At 47.5% G+C, this 19,072-nt stretch overlaps 1 protein-coding gene across 1 annotated transcript; it reads left to right on the forward strand.

Moving 5' to 3' along the window:
* Positions 1-1,102: 1,102 nt before the first annotated feature.
* On the forward strand, positions 1,103-18,429 carry sav1 (salvador family WW domain containing protein 1; the record flags this gene model as incomplete). Its single annotated transcript, XM_084181521.1, has 5 exons — positions 1,103-1,585; positions 3,492-4,001; positions 14,918-15,188; positions 17,541-17,696; positions 18,201-18,429. The coding sequence occupies exons 1-5, from the start codon at positions 1,492-1,494 to the stop codon at positions 18,427-18,429; spliced, it is 1,260 nt and encodes a 419-aa protein (XP_084037647.1). The 5' UTR covers positions 1,103-1,491.
* Between the last annotated feature and the right edge of the window lie 643 nt (positions 18,430-19,072).

Genomic DNA, 19,072 nt, shown 5'->3' on the forward strand with positions numbered 1-19,072 from the left:
AGTCATGTCCAGGGGGTGTACTTGTACATCATGCTGTCTCATACTACAAAAACAGGAGATGGACTCCTGCTCCTGTGAGCCGTTCTCATCGAGCTACCTTGGCCATCGTGTCAGATTACTTATGGAGACATTATTTGGACATGCGAGCAATGTTATGAACATGCTTCTTACCTAGTCTATTTCAATCATAGATCATGCTCAGTAAAATGTGTGAGAGCTTGGGAATCAAACGGCATTTCCTCTTTCTAGGTAGGACCAGATTTATTTGAATCAGTTCAGTCAGTGAGCCCAACCCAGACCCACCCAGCACTCGGATTCAAGTGTGAAGTACTTCCCAAATGGTACCCTATTCTCTATTGACGTTTTAATCATTTAGCAGACTCTTATCCGGAGCGATTTACAGGAGCTATTAGGGTTAAGTGCCTTGCTCAAGGGCACATCTACAGATTTTTCACATAGTCGGCTCAGGGATTCAAACCAGCAACCTTTCGGTTACAAGCCCGACGCTCTTAACTGCATGTCTAATGTAGCGCAGTTTCGGGAATCACCCTGTGGTTATGCTACGACCATTAGTTACCAAGAGCACAATTCTCACTCGGGTTACTACGAGTCAAAGCTGTATGGATTCCTTGGGGCTTTCTTATGTTTCAATGCATCTCAAGTCTTTCCCAAATGGCAACCTTTGTAGTGCACTACTTTTGACCAGAGCCTTATGAGTCCTAGTCAAAAGTAGTGCACTATAAAAAGAATAGGGGTATCATTTGAGGCAAATCCCTCCGAAATGACAGGAAGCAGAAGAAAACGGCACGTCAACCTTCCCATGCTAATCCCATGGGTCTTGACCCTGTGACTGTTTGTCCCAGCTTTGAATGACAGCCTAGTCTCATATGGTTGGATATTTTTAGATGTTGTATTCAGCAGGGCAATCCCTTTAAAACTGGCTTTGAGAAGGGGCTCTTGGGCTGCCCGGGACCACTGGTTTATTTGGAAATGCTTCAAATCACAGAACAAGGGGAAGAAGTTAGTAAGTAGTTCGTAAATTTATTTTAAAAAATCTTTGGTCAAAATGTGAAAATGTACCATTCACATCCCACAACCCTCCGCAGAATGACTTCTAGAGGCGTTGAGAGGTTTAGTGAAGTGATGTGATGACGGGCTGGGTGCTGGATAAACGCACTGGAAAACAGCTGACTTCAAGTGCCTTTGAGAAGAAAAACTGTGATTTAACTGGGCGAAAATAGTTTCCTTCAGCATAACTGGCTAACGTTAGTTGATACAAGCAACCGTTCTGTTTGGGCTTTTGTCTAGATTGCCAGTAAAATAGCAACAAGTGTGAAGCTAGCTAGCTACCAAGCTAACTAATCAAAGTCCGTAGCCAGCATCAACTAGCTACCTAAAATGTACACGCTGCAGATTGGAAGGGACGCTGGTAGTTTTGGGGAACTTTGTAGGACTTTCTGACATTGCATTGATGTCTCCTTTGTTTGAGTTATGCTTTCAAGAAAGAAAAGCAAAAACGAGGCGTCGAAACCAGCCGAGGTACACGGGAAATACGTCAAGAAGGACACCTCACCACTACTGAGAAGTAAGTTGGTTAAATTCGCTAGCTAGTTGGTTATCTAACTAGTTTAGCTAACTAAATCAAATAAAATGTTATCGGTCACGTACACATATTTAGCAGATGTTATTGTGAGTGTAGCGAAATGCTTGTGTTCCTTGCTCCAACATTGTAGAAGTATCTAACAATTCACAACAATACAAACAAATATAAAAGTAAAAGAATGGAATTAAGAAATACATAAATAGCAATGTCGGAATGGCATTGGCTAAAATACAGTAGAATACAGTAACGTTATATACATATGAAATGAGTAAAGAGTATGTAAACATGATTAAAGTGACTAGTGTGATTCCATGTCTATGGGACATAGTAAAGGGCAGCAGCCTCTAAGGTGCAGGTTGAGTAAACGGGTGGTAGCCGGGGCAGCAGGGTTGAGGAACCGGGTGGTAGCCGGGGCAGCAGGGTTGAGGAACCGGGTGATAGCCGGGGCAGCAGGGTTGAGGAACCGGGTGGTAGCCGGGGCAGCAGGGTTGAGGAACCGGGTGGTAGCCGGGGCAGCAGGGTTGAGGAACCGGGTGATAGCCGGGGCAGCAGGGTTGAGGAACCGGGTGGTAGCCGGGGCAGCAGGGTTGAGGAACCGGGTGGTAGCCGGGGCAGCAGGGTTGAGGAACCGGGTGGTAGCCGGGGCAGCAGTGTTGAGGAACCGGGTGATAGCCGGGGCAGCAGGGTTGAGGAACCGGGTGGTGTGGTAGCCGGGGCAGCAGGATTGAGGAACCGGGTGGTAGCCGGGGTGGTAGCCGGGGCAGCAGGGTTGAGGAACCGGGTGGTAGCCGGGGCAGCAGGGTTGAGGAACCGGGTGATAGCCGGGGCAGCAGGGTTGAGGAACCGGGGTTGAGGAACCGGGTGGTAGCCGGGGCAGCAGGGTTGAGGAACCGGGTGGTAGCCGGGGCAGCAGGGTTGAGGAACCGGGTGATAGCCGGGGCAGCAGGGTTGAGGAACCGGGTGGTAGCCGGGGCAGCAGGGTTGAGGAACCGGGTGGTAGCCGGGGCAGCAGGGTTGAGGAACCGGGTGGTAGCCGGGGCAGCAGGGTTGAGGAACCGGGTGGTAGCCGGGGCAGCAGGGTTGAGGAACCGGGTGATAGCCGGGGCAGCAGGGTTGAGGAACCGGGTGGTAGCCGGGGCAGCAGGGTTGAGGAACCGGGTGGTAGCCGGGGCAGCAGGGTTGAGGAACCGGGTGGTAGCCGGGGCAGCAGTGTTGAGGAACCGGGTGATAGCCGGGGCAGCAGGGTTGAGGAACCGGGTGGTGTGGTAGCCGTTTTTGGTCATATGATGATACCCAAGCATAATACGTTTGGTGAACTTTATTATACTCTCAAATACTTACTGTGGCTTCTGCGTGGCTAACTAGCATCTAGCTTGCTAGCGTTAGCCAAAGTTGAGCTATGCAGCTAGCTAGCTCTGGTCCATAGCGTTACACGCGGCTCTTGAGCCTTCTTCTCAACGCCCTGTATCTCTCCATTCATTCATCCAATGTGGATTTCCCCCGCTGATTTTGTTAAGTGACAGGCTTCAGTACAGTTTCGTTACCCACCAATGTAAAGATGCTGCTGGAGTGTTGACTAACTTACTTTCTGTATGCGCTAACTGTCCATAGCATGCGCATGGCCAACTCCATTTCAAAATACGGTTTGTTGTGCTACATGCTAACTACCTAGCTAAGTTATAATGACCTGTAGAATAGATGTAGTTAATTAGAGTCAGTGTTATTTTCATGTGTAGAGAACGTGGACATATTCCTGGAAGGTGTGTTGCAATATATATTTTTTAAATTAATGATCAGATTCGTAGAATAACTAGTCAGTCATCTTTTTGAAAATAGTTAATAGCCCCCTGTTCTTGACATTAACATACACCTGTTGGTCCTGTTTCAGATCTCATGCCCTCATTCATCCGACATGGACCCACTATCCCCAGACGCACCGAGGTCCCTCCGCCAGAGCCTGGCCCAGTGCACTCATCCTACCCCGTGGGACCCAGCCCTGAGCCTGTGTTGGCCCGCAACAAGAGCTTCCTACGCAACCGTGTGCAGAGGCCACCCCACGAGGCGGCTCGGCGGGAACGCCATCGGATGTCAGCCCCTCCGTACCTACCTCGCAGCCTGGGGGACCTACCCCACGAGTACGGAGGCTCCTCGCAGTCCTTCCTCACAGACGTGAGCCCCATGGGTGAGAACGGGGACGCTGGACGCTACTATTACCCCCAGCCTCGGGAGCCTTACTACGACAGCCAGCAGCAGCAGCAGCAGAGACGGCCTCAGCAGCCCAGAGCCCCTGACCGCCTCCATGACGACTATAGATACTATGAACACAATGAACATCCAAACTTCCAAAGACTACCACCGCAGCAACACACTCCTCCGGCCCCCAACAGACAACCAGCAGGTGAAACATAAAGAAGTCTTACTCTAAAGTCAAAATCCGTTGTCATAATAGTCAATAAGCTGAAACCAATTTCATATTGATGCGATATCTTATAAGGAAGCCTGATAAAGCTATGACTCAGTAAAAAAGGTAGTTTAGTCAGCAAGAACAAAAAATGATGACGGAGGCTTGGAATGTCTGTAGAATGTGAGTTATAATGCTATTTACATTTACGTCATTTAGCAGACGCTCTTATCCAGAGCGACTTACAAATTGGTGCATTCACCTTATAGCCAGTGGGATAACCACTTTACAATGTGTTTTTTTTTTTTTGGGGGGGGGGGGGGGTAGAAGGATTACTTTATCCTATCCCAGGTATTCCTTAAAGAGGTGGGGTTTCAAGTGTCTCCGGAAGGTGATGAGTGACTCCGCTGTCCTGGCGTCGTGAGGGAGCTTGTTCCACCATTGGGGTGCCAGAGCAGCGAACAGTTTTGACTGGGCTGAGCGGGAACTATGCTTCCGCAGAGGTAGGGGGGCCAGCAGGCCAGAGGTAGGGGGGCCAGCAGGCCAGAGGTAGGGGGGCCAGCAGGCCAGAGGTAGGGGGGCCAGCAGGCCAGAGGTAGGGGGGCCAGGTAGGGGGGCCAGCAGGCCAGAGGTAGGGGAGCCAGCAGGCCAGAGGTAGGGGAGCCAGCAGGCCAGAGGTAGGGGGGCCAGCAGGCCAGAGGTAGGGGGGCCAGCAGGCCAGAGGTAGGGGGGCCAGCAGGCCAGAGGTGGATGAACGTAGTGCCCTTGTTTGGGTGTAGGGTCTGATACTGGTGAGGCTTTACACCTGGGCTTTGTGGACCCTACGGGCCTTGGTTAAAAGTAGTGGGCTACAGAGGGAATAGTGTGCCGGTAGGGATGTAGCCTTGCTTAAGGGGATACGGTGAGTAGGCTATATATTCTAGGGTTCATTCCTGGACTGCCACTCTTCAGTATGAGTATGAATGCATTGACCATGGAGCTATAGTGTAACTAGTGGAACAGGTGTTAAAATAAGTCTTTGTTGCTACCGTGTTTCCGGGTGCTCAACTAGCAGATGCTTTTTTTATATATATATTTTTGGATAGAGCCTTAAACGAAAGGGGTGGTGCCGGTTCAGTAAACCTCATTGTTTTTAAATCTTCAAATATAGTCTCGCTACAAACTAGTAATTTGCAGACGGAGTGGGATCGCCCCAAGTCGCATGACTAAACCCCAGACTGGTGCATGTCATATGTTGTCTTCTCTGTGTTAAACACATTACACACACGCTACTTCAATACATTTACATTTACATTTTAGTCATTTAGCAGACGCTCTTATCCAGAGCGACTTACAGTTAGTGAATACATATATATATATTTTTATACTTGCCCCCCGTGGGAATCAAACCCACAACCCTGGCATTGCAAACGCCATGCTCTATCAACTGAGCTACACCCCTGCCGGCCATTCCCTCCCCTACCCTGGACGACGCTGGGCCAATTGTGCGCCGCCCATGAGTCTCCCGGTCGCGGCCGGCTGCGACAGAGCCTGGATTCGAACCAGGATCTCTAGTGGCACAGTTAGCACTGCGATGCAGTGCCTTAGACCACTGCGCCACTCAGGAAGTACAATAGACTCTAGAATGTGAGTCTTGATGCAAAGTCCCACTGTCTGGTGCATCAGGTGGGACGCTTGGGATAAAGGTCCACATGAACGGAATTATACTGAGATCTTTCACTTTACAGTGTATGCCAAACAAAATCCATTTGATTTTCAAATTGAACAAGCCGTACAACTCTATGCACAATGACCGCTTTGAACAATTCACTCATAACATTTTACAAAAAACACATTTACTTGGAAGAACAGTGCAGATGCAAAGTTTGGTAACAGAATAACGGCACAAACCGTCATTCTGTTACCAAACGTGTTTTATATATTTTTTTTTAAGGAGGAGGGCGGGGAGGGAAGAGAGGAGGAAGAGGAGTGTATATTTGTGTGGTACGCAGGCACTCACCAGCGGGCTAGGCGCACCAGTCCTATTGCTGTCCCTCACTGTCCCTCACTTTCATGCAGAATCTATCAGATTCCAGCTGCCGTTGTGATGAAGTTGTCTTGCTCATGTTGTGTTTTCTATATGCCCAGGACAGGGGACTTTACTGTTATAATTTGAGCTGTAAAAGTGAATTTGATATCAGCCCAACTGATTACTCCTTTGCTGAATCTAGGCCTAACTCTTTAAACCATGACTATATGGGCTCTGATACCACATCTGCTGCTCAGACACGGAGCCTGTTGAGTGAGCCCAGCTTGCTGCTTCCTGCTGCTGCTTCCTGCTGCTGCTTCCTGCTGCTTCTTCCTGCTGCTTCCTCCTGCTGTTTCCTGCTTCTTCCTGCTGCTGACTGAGTTCCTGCTGCTGACTGAGTGTAGCTGGGTGTGAGGGGTTGGTTTTCCCCGTTCATGGATTGAAAAGGAAAGAACTGGTACACTATATATATACAAAAGTATGTGGACACCCCTTCAAATGAGTGGATTTGGATATTTCAGCCATACCCGTTGCTGACAAGTGTATAAAATCTGGCACACCGCCATGCAATCTCCATAGACAAACATTGGCAGTAGAATGGCCTTACTGAAGAGCTCAGTGACTTACAACGTGGCACCGTCATAGGATGCCACCTTTCCAACAAGTCAGTTCGTCAAATGTCTGCCCTGCTAGAGCTGCCCCGGTCAACTGTAAGTGCTGTTATTGTGACGTGGAAACGTCTAGGAGCAACAACGGCTCAGCCGTGAAGTGGTAGGCCACACAATCTCACAGAACGGGACCACCGAGTGCTGAAGCGTGTAAAAATCGCCTGTCCTCAGTTGCAACACTCACTACAGAGTTCCAAACTTGACTCTGGAAGCAACGTCAGCACAAGAACTGTTCGTCGGGAGCTTCATGAAATGGGTTTCCATGGCCGAGCAGCCGCACACAAGCCTAAGATCACCATGCGCAATGCCAAGCGTCGGCTGGAGTGGTATAAAGCTTGCCTCCATTGGACTCTGGAGCAGTGGAAACGCGTTCTCTGGAGTGATGAATCATCCTTCACCATCTGGCAGTCCGACAGACGAATCTGGGTTTGGCGGATGCCAGGAGAACGCTACCTGCCCCAATGCATAGTGCCAACTGTAAAGTTTGGTGGAGGAGGAATAATGGTCTGGGGCTGTTTTTCATGGTTAGGCAAGGACCCTTAGTTCCAGTGAAGGGAAATCTTAATGTTACAGCATACAATGACATTCTAGATGATTCTGTGCTTCCAACTTTGTGGCAACAGTTGGGGGAAGGCCCTTTCCTGTTTCAGCATGACAATGCCCCCGTGCACAAAGCAAGGTCCATACAGAAATGGTTTGTCGAGATCAGTGTGGAAGAACTTGACTGGCCTGAACAGAGCCCTGACCTCAACCCCATCGAACACCTTTGGGATGAATTGGAACACCGACTGCGAGCCAGGTGTCCACATATTTTTCGTAATGTATAAGTACTATGGTGGAGGAAACTCCCTCTGGCCCAGGGGTGGGAAAACACGGCTCTGGCCTATGCTTACAACAATCCAATGCTTTTTATTGTGTGGAGAGGAGTGCACTCTTCAGGAGAAAGGACAGATGAGATGTAAGCTCTGTTTGAATTTGAGCTCAGATCTCTGCCTTCCTGTCCAATGAATAGATTTACTCTCCCATTTCCTACCATCAAGAGAGGTGGGTCACAATCAGAATATGGAGTAGGAAATCTAGGACCGTATTGTTAAAAAAGTATCAGCAGCAACGCAGTGTTTCAGTGTTTGTACAGTTGATGTGTCAGAATGTTTTTTTTTTTAAATACAGTGAGGGGAAAAAAGTATTTGATCCCCTGCCGATTTTGTACGTTTGCCCACTGACAAAGACATGATCAGTCTATAATTTTTAATGGTAGGTTTATTTGAACAGTGAGAGACAGAATAACAACAACAAAATCCAGAAAAACACATTTCAAAAATGTTATAAATTGATTTGCATTTTAATGAAGGAAATAAGCATTTGACCCCCTCTCAATCAGAAAGATTTCTGGCTCCCAGGTGTCTTTTATACAGGTAACGAGCTGAGATTAGGAGCACACTCTTAAAGGGAGTGCTCCTAATCTCAGTTTGTTACCTGTATAAAAGACACCTGTCCACAGAAGCAATCAATCAATCAAATTCCAAACTCTCCACCATGGCCAAGACCAAAGAGCTCTCCAAGGATGTCAGGGACAAGATTGTAGACCTACACAAGGATGGAATGGGCTACAACACCATCGCCAAGCAGCTTGGTAAGGTGGTGACAACAGTTGGTGCGATTATTTGCAAGTGGAAGAAACACAAAAGAACTGTCAATCTCCCTCGGCCTGGGGCTCCATGCAAGATCTCACCTCGTGGAGTTACAATGATCATGAGAACGGTGAAGAATCAGCCCAGAACTACACGGGAGGATCTTGTCAATGATCTCAAGGCAGCTGGGACCATAGTCACCAAGAAAACAATTGGTAACACACTACGCCGTGAAGGACTGAAATCCTGCAACGCCCGCAAGGTCCCCCTGCTCAAGAAAGCACATATACAGGCCCGTCTGAAGTTTGCCAATGAACATCTGAATGATTCAGAGGAGAACTGGGTGAAAGTGTTGTGGTCAGATGAGACCAAAATCGAGCTCTTTGGCATCAACTCAACTCGCCGTGTTTGGAAGAGGAGGAATGCTGCCTATGACCCCAAGAACACCATCCCCACCGTCAAACATGGAGGTGGAAACATTATGCTAAGGGGGTGTTTTTCTGCTAAGGGGACAGGACAACTTCACCGCATCAAAGGGACGATGGACGGGGCCATGTACCGTCAAATCTTGGGTGAGAACCTCCTTCCCTCAGCCAGGGCATTGAAAATGGGTCGTGGATGGGTATTCAAGCATGACAATGACCCAAAACACACGGCCAAGGCAACAAAGGAGTGGCTCAAGAAGAAGCACATTAAGGTCCTGGAGTGGCCTAGCCAGTCTCCAGACCTTAATCCCATAGAAAATCTGTGGAGGGAGCTGAAGGTTCAAGTTGCCAAACGCCAGCCTCGAAACCTTAATGACTTGGAGAAGATCTGCAAAGAGGAGTGGAACAAAATCCCCCCTGAGATGTGTGCAAACCTGGTGGCCAACTACAAGAAACGTCTGACCTCTGTGATTGCCAACAAGGGTTTTGCCACAAAGTTGTGGTCCTCTGTAGCTCAGCTGGTAGAGCACGGCGCTTGTAACGCCAAGGTAGTGGGTTCGATCCCCGGGACCACCCATACACAAAAATGTATGCACGCACGACTGTAAGTCGCTTTGGATAAAAGCGTCTGCTAAATGGCATATTATTATTAGTATTATTATTATATTATACTAAGTAATGTTTTGCAGAGGGGTCAAATACTTATTTCCCTCATTAAAATGCAAATCAATTTATAACATTTTTGACATGTGTTTTTCTGGATTTTGTTGTTGTTATTCTGTCTCTCACTGTTCAAATAAACCTACCATTAAAATTATAGACTGATCATGTCTTTGTCAGTGGGCAAACGTACAAAATCAGCAGGGGATCAAATACTTTTTTCCCTCACTGTAGTAGTGGACATGTTTCCTCTATAAATATATACTGTCCCCAGAGGACATGATTCCTCCTCTATAAATATATACTGTCCCCAGAGGACATGGTTCCTCCTCTATAAATATATACTGTCCCCGGAGGACATGATTCCTCCTCTATAAATATATACTGTCCCCAGAGGACATGGTTCCTCCTCTATAAATATATACTGTCCCCGGAGGACATGATTCCTCCTCTATAAATATATACTGTCCCCAGAGGACATTGTTCCTCCTCTATAAATATATACTGTCCCCAGAGGACATGATTCCTCCTCTATAAATATATACTGTCCCCGGAGGACATGGTTCCTCCTCTATAAATATATACTGTCCCCAGAGGACATGATTCCTCCTCTATAAATATATATTGTCCCCGGAGGACATGGTTCCTCCTCTATAAATATATACTGTCCCCAGAGGACATGATTCCTCCTCTATAAATATATACTGTCCCCGGAGGACATGATTCCTCCTCTATAAATATATACTGTCCCCAGAGGACATGATTCCTCCTCTATAAATATATACTGTCCCCAGAGGACATGTTTCCTCTATAAATATATACTGTCCCCAGAGGACATGATTCCTCCTCTATAAATATATACTGTCCCCAGAGGACATGATTCCTCCTCTATAAATATATACTGTCCCCAGAGGACATGATTCCTCCTCTATAAATATATACTGTCCCCAGAGGACATTTTTCCTCCTCTATAAATATATACTGTCCCCAGAGGACATGTTTCCTCTATAAATGGATACTGTCCCCAGAGGACATGATTCCTCCGCTATAAATATATACTGTCCCCAGAGGACATTGTTCCTCCTCTATAAATATATACTGTCCCCAGAGGACATTGTTCCTCCTCTATAAATGTATACTGTCCCCAGAGGACATGTTTCCTCTATAAATATATACTGTCCCCAGAGGACATGATTCCTCCTCTATAAATATATACTGTCCCCAGAGGACATGATTCCTCCTCTATAAATATATACTGTCCCCAGAGGACATGATTCCTCCTCTATAAATATATACTGTCCCCAGAGGACATGATTCCTCCTCTATAAATATATACTGTCCCCAGAGGACATGATTCATCCTCTATAAATATATACTGTCCCCAGAGGACATGATTCCTCCTCTATAAATATATACTGTCCCCAGAGGACATGGTTCCTCCTCTATAAATATATACTGTCCCCAGAGGACATGTTTCCTCTATAAATGGATACTGTCCCCAGAGGACATGATTCCTCCTCTATAAATATATACTGTCCCCGGAGGACATGATTCCTCCTCTATAAATATATACTGTCCCCAGAGGACATGATTCCTCCTCTATAAATATATACTGTCCCCAGAGGACATGATTCCTCCTCTATAATTATATACTGTCCCCAGAGGACATGGTTCCTCCTCTATAAATATATACTGTCCCCAGAGGACATGATTCCTCCTCTATAAATGTATACTGTCCCCAGAGGACATGATTCCTCCTCTATAAATGTATACTGTCCCCAGAGGACATGATTCCTCCTCTATAAATGTATACTGTCCCCAGAGGACATGTTTCCTCTATAAATATATACTGTCCCCAGAGGACATGATTCCTCCTCTATAAATATATACTGTCCCCAGAGGACATGATTCCTCTTCTATAAATATATACTGTCCCCAGAGGACATGATTCCTCCTCTATAAATATATACTGTCCCCAGAGGACATGATTCCTCCTCTATAAATATATACTGTCCCCAGAGGACATGATTCCTCCTCTATAATTATATATTGTCCCCAGAGGACATGATTCCTCCTCTATAAATATATACTGTCCCCAGAGGACATGATTCCTCCTCTATAAATATATACTGTTCCCAGAGGACATTGTTCCTCCTCTATAAATGTATACTGTCCCCAGAGGACATGTTTCCTCTATAAATGGATACTGTCCCCAGAGGACATGATTCCTCCTCTATAATTATATACTTTCCCCAGAGGACTTGGTTCCTCCTCTATAAATATATACTGTCCCCAGAGGACATGATTCCTCCTCTATAAATATATACTGTCCCCAGAGGACATGATTCCTCCTCTATAAATATATACTGTCCCTGGAGGACATGGTTCCTCTATAAATATATAATGTCCCCAGAGGACATGGTTCCTCCTCTATAAATATATACTGTCCCCAGAGGACATGATTCCTCCTCTATAAATATATACTGTCCCCAGAGGACATTGTTCCTCCTCTATAAATATATACTGTCCCCAGAGGACATGGTTCCTCTATAAATGGATACTGTCCCCAGAGGACATGATTCCTCCTCTATAATTATATACTGTCCCCAGAGGACATTGTTCCTCCTCTATAAATATATACTGTCCCCAGAGGACATGATTCCTCCTCTATAAATATATACTGTCCCCAGAGGACATGGTTCCTCCTCTATAAATATATACTGTCCCCAGAGGACATGATTCCTCCTCTATAAATATATACTGTCCCCGGAGGACATGATTCCTCCTCTATAAATATATACTGTCCCCAGAGGACATGATTCCTCCTCTATAAATATATACTGTCCCTGGAGGACATGGTTCCTCCTCTTTAAATACACTGCTCAAAAAAATAAAGGGAACACTTAAACAACACAATGTAACTCCAAGTCAATCACACTTCTGTGAAATCAAACTGTCCACTTAGGAAGCAACACTGATTGACAATAAATGTAACATGCTGTTGTGCAAATGGAATAGACAACAGGTGGAAATTATAGGCAATTATCAAGACACCCCCAATAAAGGACTGGTTTTGCAGGTGGTGACCACAGACCACTTCTCAGTTCCTATGCTTCCTGGCTGATGTTTTGGTCACTTTTGAATGCTGGCGGTGCTTTCACTCTAGTGGTAGCATGAGACGGAGTCTACAACCCACACAAGTGGCTCAGGTAGTGCAGCTCATCCAGGATGGCACATCAATGCGAGCTGTGGCAAGAAGGTTTGCTGTGTCTGTCAGCGTAGTGTCCAGAGCATGGAGGCGCTACCAGGAGACAGGCCAGTACATCAGGAGACGTGGAGGAGGCCGTAGGAGGGCAACGACCCAGCAGCAGGACTGCTACCTCCGCCTTTGTGCAAGGAGGAGCAGGAGGAGCACTGCCAGAGCCCTGCAAAATGACATCCAGCAGGCCACAAATGTGCATGTGTCTGCTCAAACGGTCAGAAACAGACTCCATGAGGGTGGTATGAGGGCCCGACGTCCACAGGTGGGGGTTGTGCTTACAGCCCAACACCGTGCAGGACGTTTGGCATTTGCCAGAGAACACCAAGATTGGCAAATTCGCCACTGGCGCCCTGTGCTCTTCACAGATGAAAGCAGGTTCACACTGAGCACATGTGACAGACGTGACAGAGTCTGGAGTCGCCATGGAGAACGTTCTGCTGCATGCAACATCCTCCAGCATGACCGGTTTGGCGGTGGGTCAGTCATGGTGTGGGGTGGCATTTCTTTGGGGGGCCGCACAGCCCTCCATGTGCTCGCCAGAGGTAGCCTGACTGCCATTAGGTACCGAGATGAGATCCTCAGACCCCTTGTGAGACCATATGCTGGTGCGGTTGGCCCTGGGTTCCTCCTAATGCAAGACAATGCTAGACCTCATGTGGCTGGAGTGTGTCAGCAGTTCCTGCAAGAGGAAGGCATTGATGCTATGGACTGGCCCGCCCGTTCCCCAGACCTGAATCCAATTGAGCACATCTGGGACATCATGTCTCGCTCCATCCACCAACGCCACGTTGCACCACAGACTGTCCAGGAGTTGGCGGATGCTTTAGTCCAGGTCTGGGAGGAGATCCCTCAGGAGACCATCCGCCACCTCATCAGGAGCATGCCCAGGCGTTGTAGGGAGGTCATACAGGCACGTGGAGGCCACACACACTACTGAGCCTCATTTTGACTTGTTTTAAGGACATTACATCAAAGTTGGATCAGCCTGTAGTGTGGTTTTCCACTTTAAATTTGAGGGTGACTCCAAATCCAGACCTCCATGGGTTGATACATTTGATTTCCATTGATAATTTTTGTGTGATTTTGTTGTCAGCACATTCAACTATGTAAAGAAAAAAGTATTTAATAAGATTATTTCATTCATTCAGATCTAGGATGTGTTAGTTTAGTGTTCCCTTTATTTTTTTGAGCAGTGTATATACTGTCCCCAGAGGACATGGTTCCTCTATAAATATATACTGTCCCCGGAGGACATGGTTCCTCCTCTATAAATATATACTGTCCCCGGAGGACATGATTCCTCCTCTATAAATATATACTGTCCCCAGAGGACATGATTCCTCCTCTATAAATATATACTGTCCCCGGAGGACATGATTGTATATAATAGGCACAGTGTATATAATATAAAAGAATAGACTAGAACGGACAGACGCAGACCCTAGATGAGAGGCTGAAAGCAGCACAGGGTCAGTTACAGGGCAGTGCCCCTGCTGGTATGGCATGGTAATGCTAGTTTGGTTTTACCACAGGATACAGGACGGTACCAGGGCCTGGCAACAGGTTTTACCACAGGATACAGGACGGTACCAGGGCCTGGCAACAGGTTTTACCACAGGATACAGGACGGTACCAGGGCCTGGCAACAGGTTTTACTACAGGATACAGGACGGTACCAGGGCCTGGCAACAGGTTTTACCACAGGATACAGGACGGTACCAGGGCCTGGCAACAGGTTTTACCACAGGATACAGGACGGTACCAGGGCCTGGCAACAGGTTTTACCACAGGATACAGGACGGTACCAGGGCCTGGCAACAGGTTTTACCACAGGATACAGGACGGTACCAGGGCCTGGCAGCAGGTTTTACCACAGGATACAGGACGGTACCAGGGCCTGGCAACAGGTTTTACCACAGGATACCTGAAGCTTTAGGGTGGCACCCTGTTCCCCATAGGGCTTTAGTCGAAAGTAGTGCACTATAATAATAATAATATAATATGCCATTTAGCAGACGCTTTTATCCAAAGCGACTTACAGTCATGTGTGCATACATTTTTACGTATGGGATGGTCCCGGGGATCGAACCCACTACCCTGGCGTTACAAGCGCCATGCTCTACCAATTGAGCTACAGAGGACCACACTATGTAGGGAATAGGGTGCAATTTGGGAGTCAGCCCATATGTTTGGCCAGCCATCCTCTGAAGGTTTAAGGTATCTTAACAGTGGTTGTTTTTTTTCTCCTCCTCTCCTCAGGTATCGGTCGGATGCAGGCCAAGTCTCTGGGGAACCTGTCCAGTCCGAGCGGTGAGGACATCCCTTTGCCCCGTGGTTGGACGGTAGACTGGACCATCCGAGGCAGGAAGTACTACATCGACCACAACACCAACACCACCCACTGGTCCCACCCCCTGGAGAGAGAGGGTCTGCCCCCTGGCTGGGAGAAGGTGGAGTCGGCTGAGTTTGGGACTTACTACGTGGACCACATCAACAAGAGGGCGCAGTATAGACACCCCTGGGCTCCTAGGTGGGATTTTAGAGACAGACAGGCGGTGTAAGATGAAGTTAGGCGGTGTAAGATGAAGTTAGGCGGTGTAAGATGAAGTTAGGCGGTGTAAGATGAAGTTAGGCGGTGTAAGATGAAGTTAGGCGGTGTAAGATGAAGTTAGGCGGTGTAAGATGAAGTTAGGCGGTGTAAGATGAAGTTAGGCGGTGTAAGATGAAGTTAGGCGGTGTAAGATGAAGTTAGGCGGTGTAAGATGAAGTTAGGCGGTGTAAGATGAAGTTAGGCGGTGTAAGATGAAGTTAGGCGGTGTAAGATGAAGTTAGGCGGTGTAAGATGAAGTTAGGCGGTGTAAGATGAAGTTAGGCGGTGTAAGATGAAGTTAGGCGGTGTAAGATGAAGTTAGGCGGTGTAAGATGAAGTTAGGCGGTGTAAGATGAAGTTAGGCGGTGTAACATGAAGTTACCCTTAGACGCTGATCTTGTGTCAGTTTGGCATTTTCAACCACTAATGGTTAAGGTTAGGATTGGAGGAGGGGACGCCTAACCTAGATCTGTACCTAGGGGAAACACTCACGCGCGCACACATCTTTGGTATTGTCTTTTATTAATTTTTTTTAAAAATGAGAATCTGTTAAAAACAATCATTTTATTCTGATATTTTAACTTGACTCCTAGCCTCTGCCAATACTAAGCTGAACAAATATATAAACGCAACATGTGAAGTGTTGGTCCCATGTTTCATGAGCTGAACTAAAAGATCCCAGAAGTTTTCCATACGCAATAAAAGTTGATTTCTCTCAAATGTATGGCCCTGTTAGTGTATGGCCCTGTTAGTGTATGGCCCTGTTAGTGAGCATTTCTCCTTTGCCAAGATAATCCTGACAGGTGTGGCATATCAAGAAGCTGATTAAACAGCATGATCATTACACAGGTGCACCTTGTGCTGGAGACAAAAGGTCACACACTCTAAAATGTGCAGTTTTGTCAAACAACACAATGCCAAAGATGTCTCATGTTTTGAGGGGAGCGTGCAATTGGCATGCTGACTGCAGGAATGTCCACCAGAGCTGTTGCCAGATAATTGAATGTTAATTTCTCTACCATAAGCCGCCTCCAACGTTGTTTTAGAGAATTTGGCAGTACGTTCAGCTGGCCTCGCAACCGCAGACCACGTGTAACCACGCCAGCCCAGGACCTCCACATCCTGCTTCTTCACCTGCGGGATCGTCTGAGACCAGCCACCCGGACAGCTCATGAAACTATGGGTTTGCCACATCCAAAGAATTTCTGCACAAACTGTCAGAAACCGTCTCAGGGAAGCTCATCTGCGTGCTCGTCAGGGAAGCTCATCTGCGTGCTCGTCATCCTCACCAGGGCCTTGACCTGACTGTAGTTCGGCATCGTAACCGGCATCAGTGGGCAAATGCTCACCTTCGATGGCCACTGGCACGCTGGAGAAGTGTGTTCTTCACGGATGAATCCCGGTTTCAACTGTACCGGGCAGATGGCTTGGTGTGGGCGAGCGGTTTTCTGATGTCAACATTGTGAACAGAGTGCCCCATGGTGGCGGTGGGGTTATGGTACGGGCAGGCCTGGGACACGGACATGAAACAAAATAGATTTTTATTGATTGGCAATTTGAACGCACAGAGATACCGTGACGAGATCCTGAGGCCCATTGTCGTGCCATTCATCCGCCACCATCACCTCATGTTTCAGCATGATAATGCACGGCCCCATGTCGCAAGGATCTGTACACAATTCCTGGAAGCTGAAAATGTCCCAGTTCTTCCATGGCCTTCATACTCACCAGACACGTCACCCATTTGAGCTCTGGATTGACGTGTACGACGGCGTGTTCCGGTTCCCGCCAATATCCAGCAATTTCGCACAGCCACTGAAGAGGAGTAGGACAACATTCCACAGGCCACAATCAACAGCCTGATCAACTCTATGCGGAGATGTGTGGCGCTGCATGAGGCAAATGGTGGTCACACCAGATCCTGACTGGTTTTCTGATCCACGCCCCTACCTTTTTTTTTTAAAGGTATATGTGACCAACCGATGCATGGCTGTATTCCCAGTCATGTGAAATCCATAGATTAGGGCCTAATTCATTTAATGACTGATTTCCTTATATGAACTGTAACTCAGTCAAATCTTTGAAATTGCTGCATGTTGCATTTTGATATTTTTCTTCAGTGTAACGATCTAACCCACTCTTCCTATTCCAGTGCTCCTCACCATGACCAGCCCCAACCCCCTGCCCACTCTAGTTGTACACACACACACAATGGATTTGTAGTCCTTTTTAAAAAGGGAATACAATTTAAAAACAATTTTTTTTTAATTTTGACTTTTCTTCCATTTCCAGCGTGCCCCGTTATGACCAGCCCCCTCCCCTGCCCCCTCCGGTTGTATACCAGCCTCGCCCAGCAGAGAGGAACCATCCAGTGCTGGTGCCGGCCAACCCGTACCACACTGCAGAGATCCCTGACTGGCTACAGGTGTATGCCCGCGCCCCGCTCAGGTGAGTAGAGCGTACCTGGCGTTCCTCCGGAGACTGGCTCATAGTTTCAAAGAGGTTTTCATTGATGAAACATAATGTACAAAAAGGTAACCGGTACTGGAGACACCTTGCCGTTTTGGAGACGGCGTGGCGTTTCTAGCGAAGAGATTTGCAATGGCTAATTAACGGTATATAAAATAAAATAAATAAATAGGTCATTTAGCAGACGCTCTTATCCAGAGCAACTTACAGGAGCAATTAGGGTTAAGTGCCTTGCTCAAGGGCACATCGACAGATATTTCACCTAGTCAGCTCGGGGATTAGAACCAGCGACCTTTCGGTTACTGGCACAACGCTCTTAACCACTAAGCTACCTCAGCCAAGATGCTAAGCTAGCCAGCTAAAATAGTTTACAGATCTACACTATTTTTTGCTAGCTACACTAGCTCTGCCGTGTCTCCAGAAATGGCGAGGTGTCTCCAGGTTTGTTTATATCTGACCCCTCTGTGACCCCTCCTGCTCCAGGTATGACCACATCCTGAAATGGGATCTGTTCCAGCTGGTGGATCTGGACACGTACCAGGGCATGCTGAAACTGCTCTTCATGAAGGAGCTGGAGCGCATCGTCAAGTCCTACGAGGCCTACCGCCAGGCCCTGCTCTCTGAGGTGGACCACAGGAAACCGAGGCAGCAGTGGTCCGCCTCAGGCCCAGCAGCAGCCGGGCTAGTACTTCACAGGGAACATGTGAACTGATTTTAATACGACCCTGAACTGACTGGACTGGACTGGACAGCGGAATGGCGCCAGTGGCTAGCTGGACCCGGTACTTCAAGGATTGTCATTATACACTGTTCATATGAAGTTCAGTCTGTACTTTGTCCGCCCCCCCCCCCCCGAGGCTGCTACATTCTAGCGCTCCACCCCTCTGAGGTTTCTATGGTAAGGGATCTCTGCCCTCAGGTTACTACAGTAAGAAGCTCCACCCCGGCTGAGGTTTCTACAACAAGGAACTCCGCCCCTTTTGAGGTTTCTGTCCCACCCCCAGTAGGTTACGGTTGGTCAGGGTTCATCTCTTTGTGATTGACCTCCTTATTGCCGCCGCCGGCCTCTTCACCAAACATCCGTTGATCCCAATATATCAGCCAAATGTCCAGATGCTGCACGCATCATGTGGCTACGCACATGATTCAAGACCATGTGACTGCTCCAATGAAGAAAGAAAATAAAAATGTGTTCTCCAGCTGGTAAGAGAGAAATGAGTTTGTGCTTAAGTCGCTTTACAGCAAATGTCCTCTGAGAACTGGGTCTGTGTTCATTAGGCAACAAATGGAGGAGAACGGACTGAAACGGGGAGAGACTACCGGGACTTGTCCAATAAGAAACATTTTGTTTTCCG

The sequence above is a fragment of the Coregonus lavaretus genome (genome assembly GCF_964263955.1).
Source record: "Coregonus lavaretus genome assembly, chromosome: 18".
Taxonomy (NCBI): Eukaryota; Metazoa; Chordata; class Actinopteri; order Salmoniformes; family Salmonidae; genus Coregonus; species Coregonus lavaretus.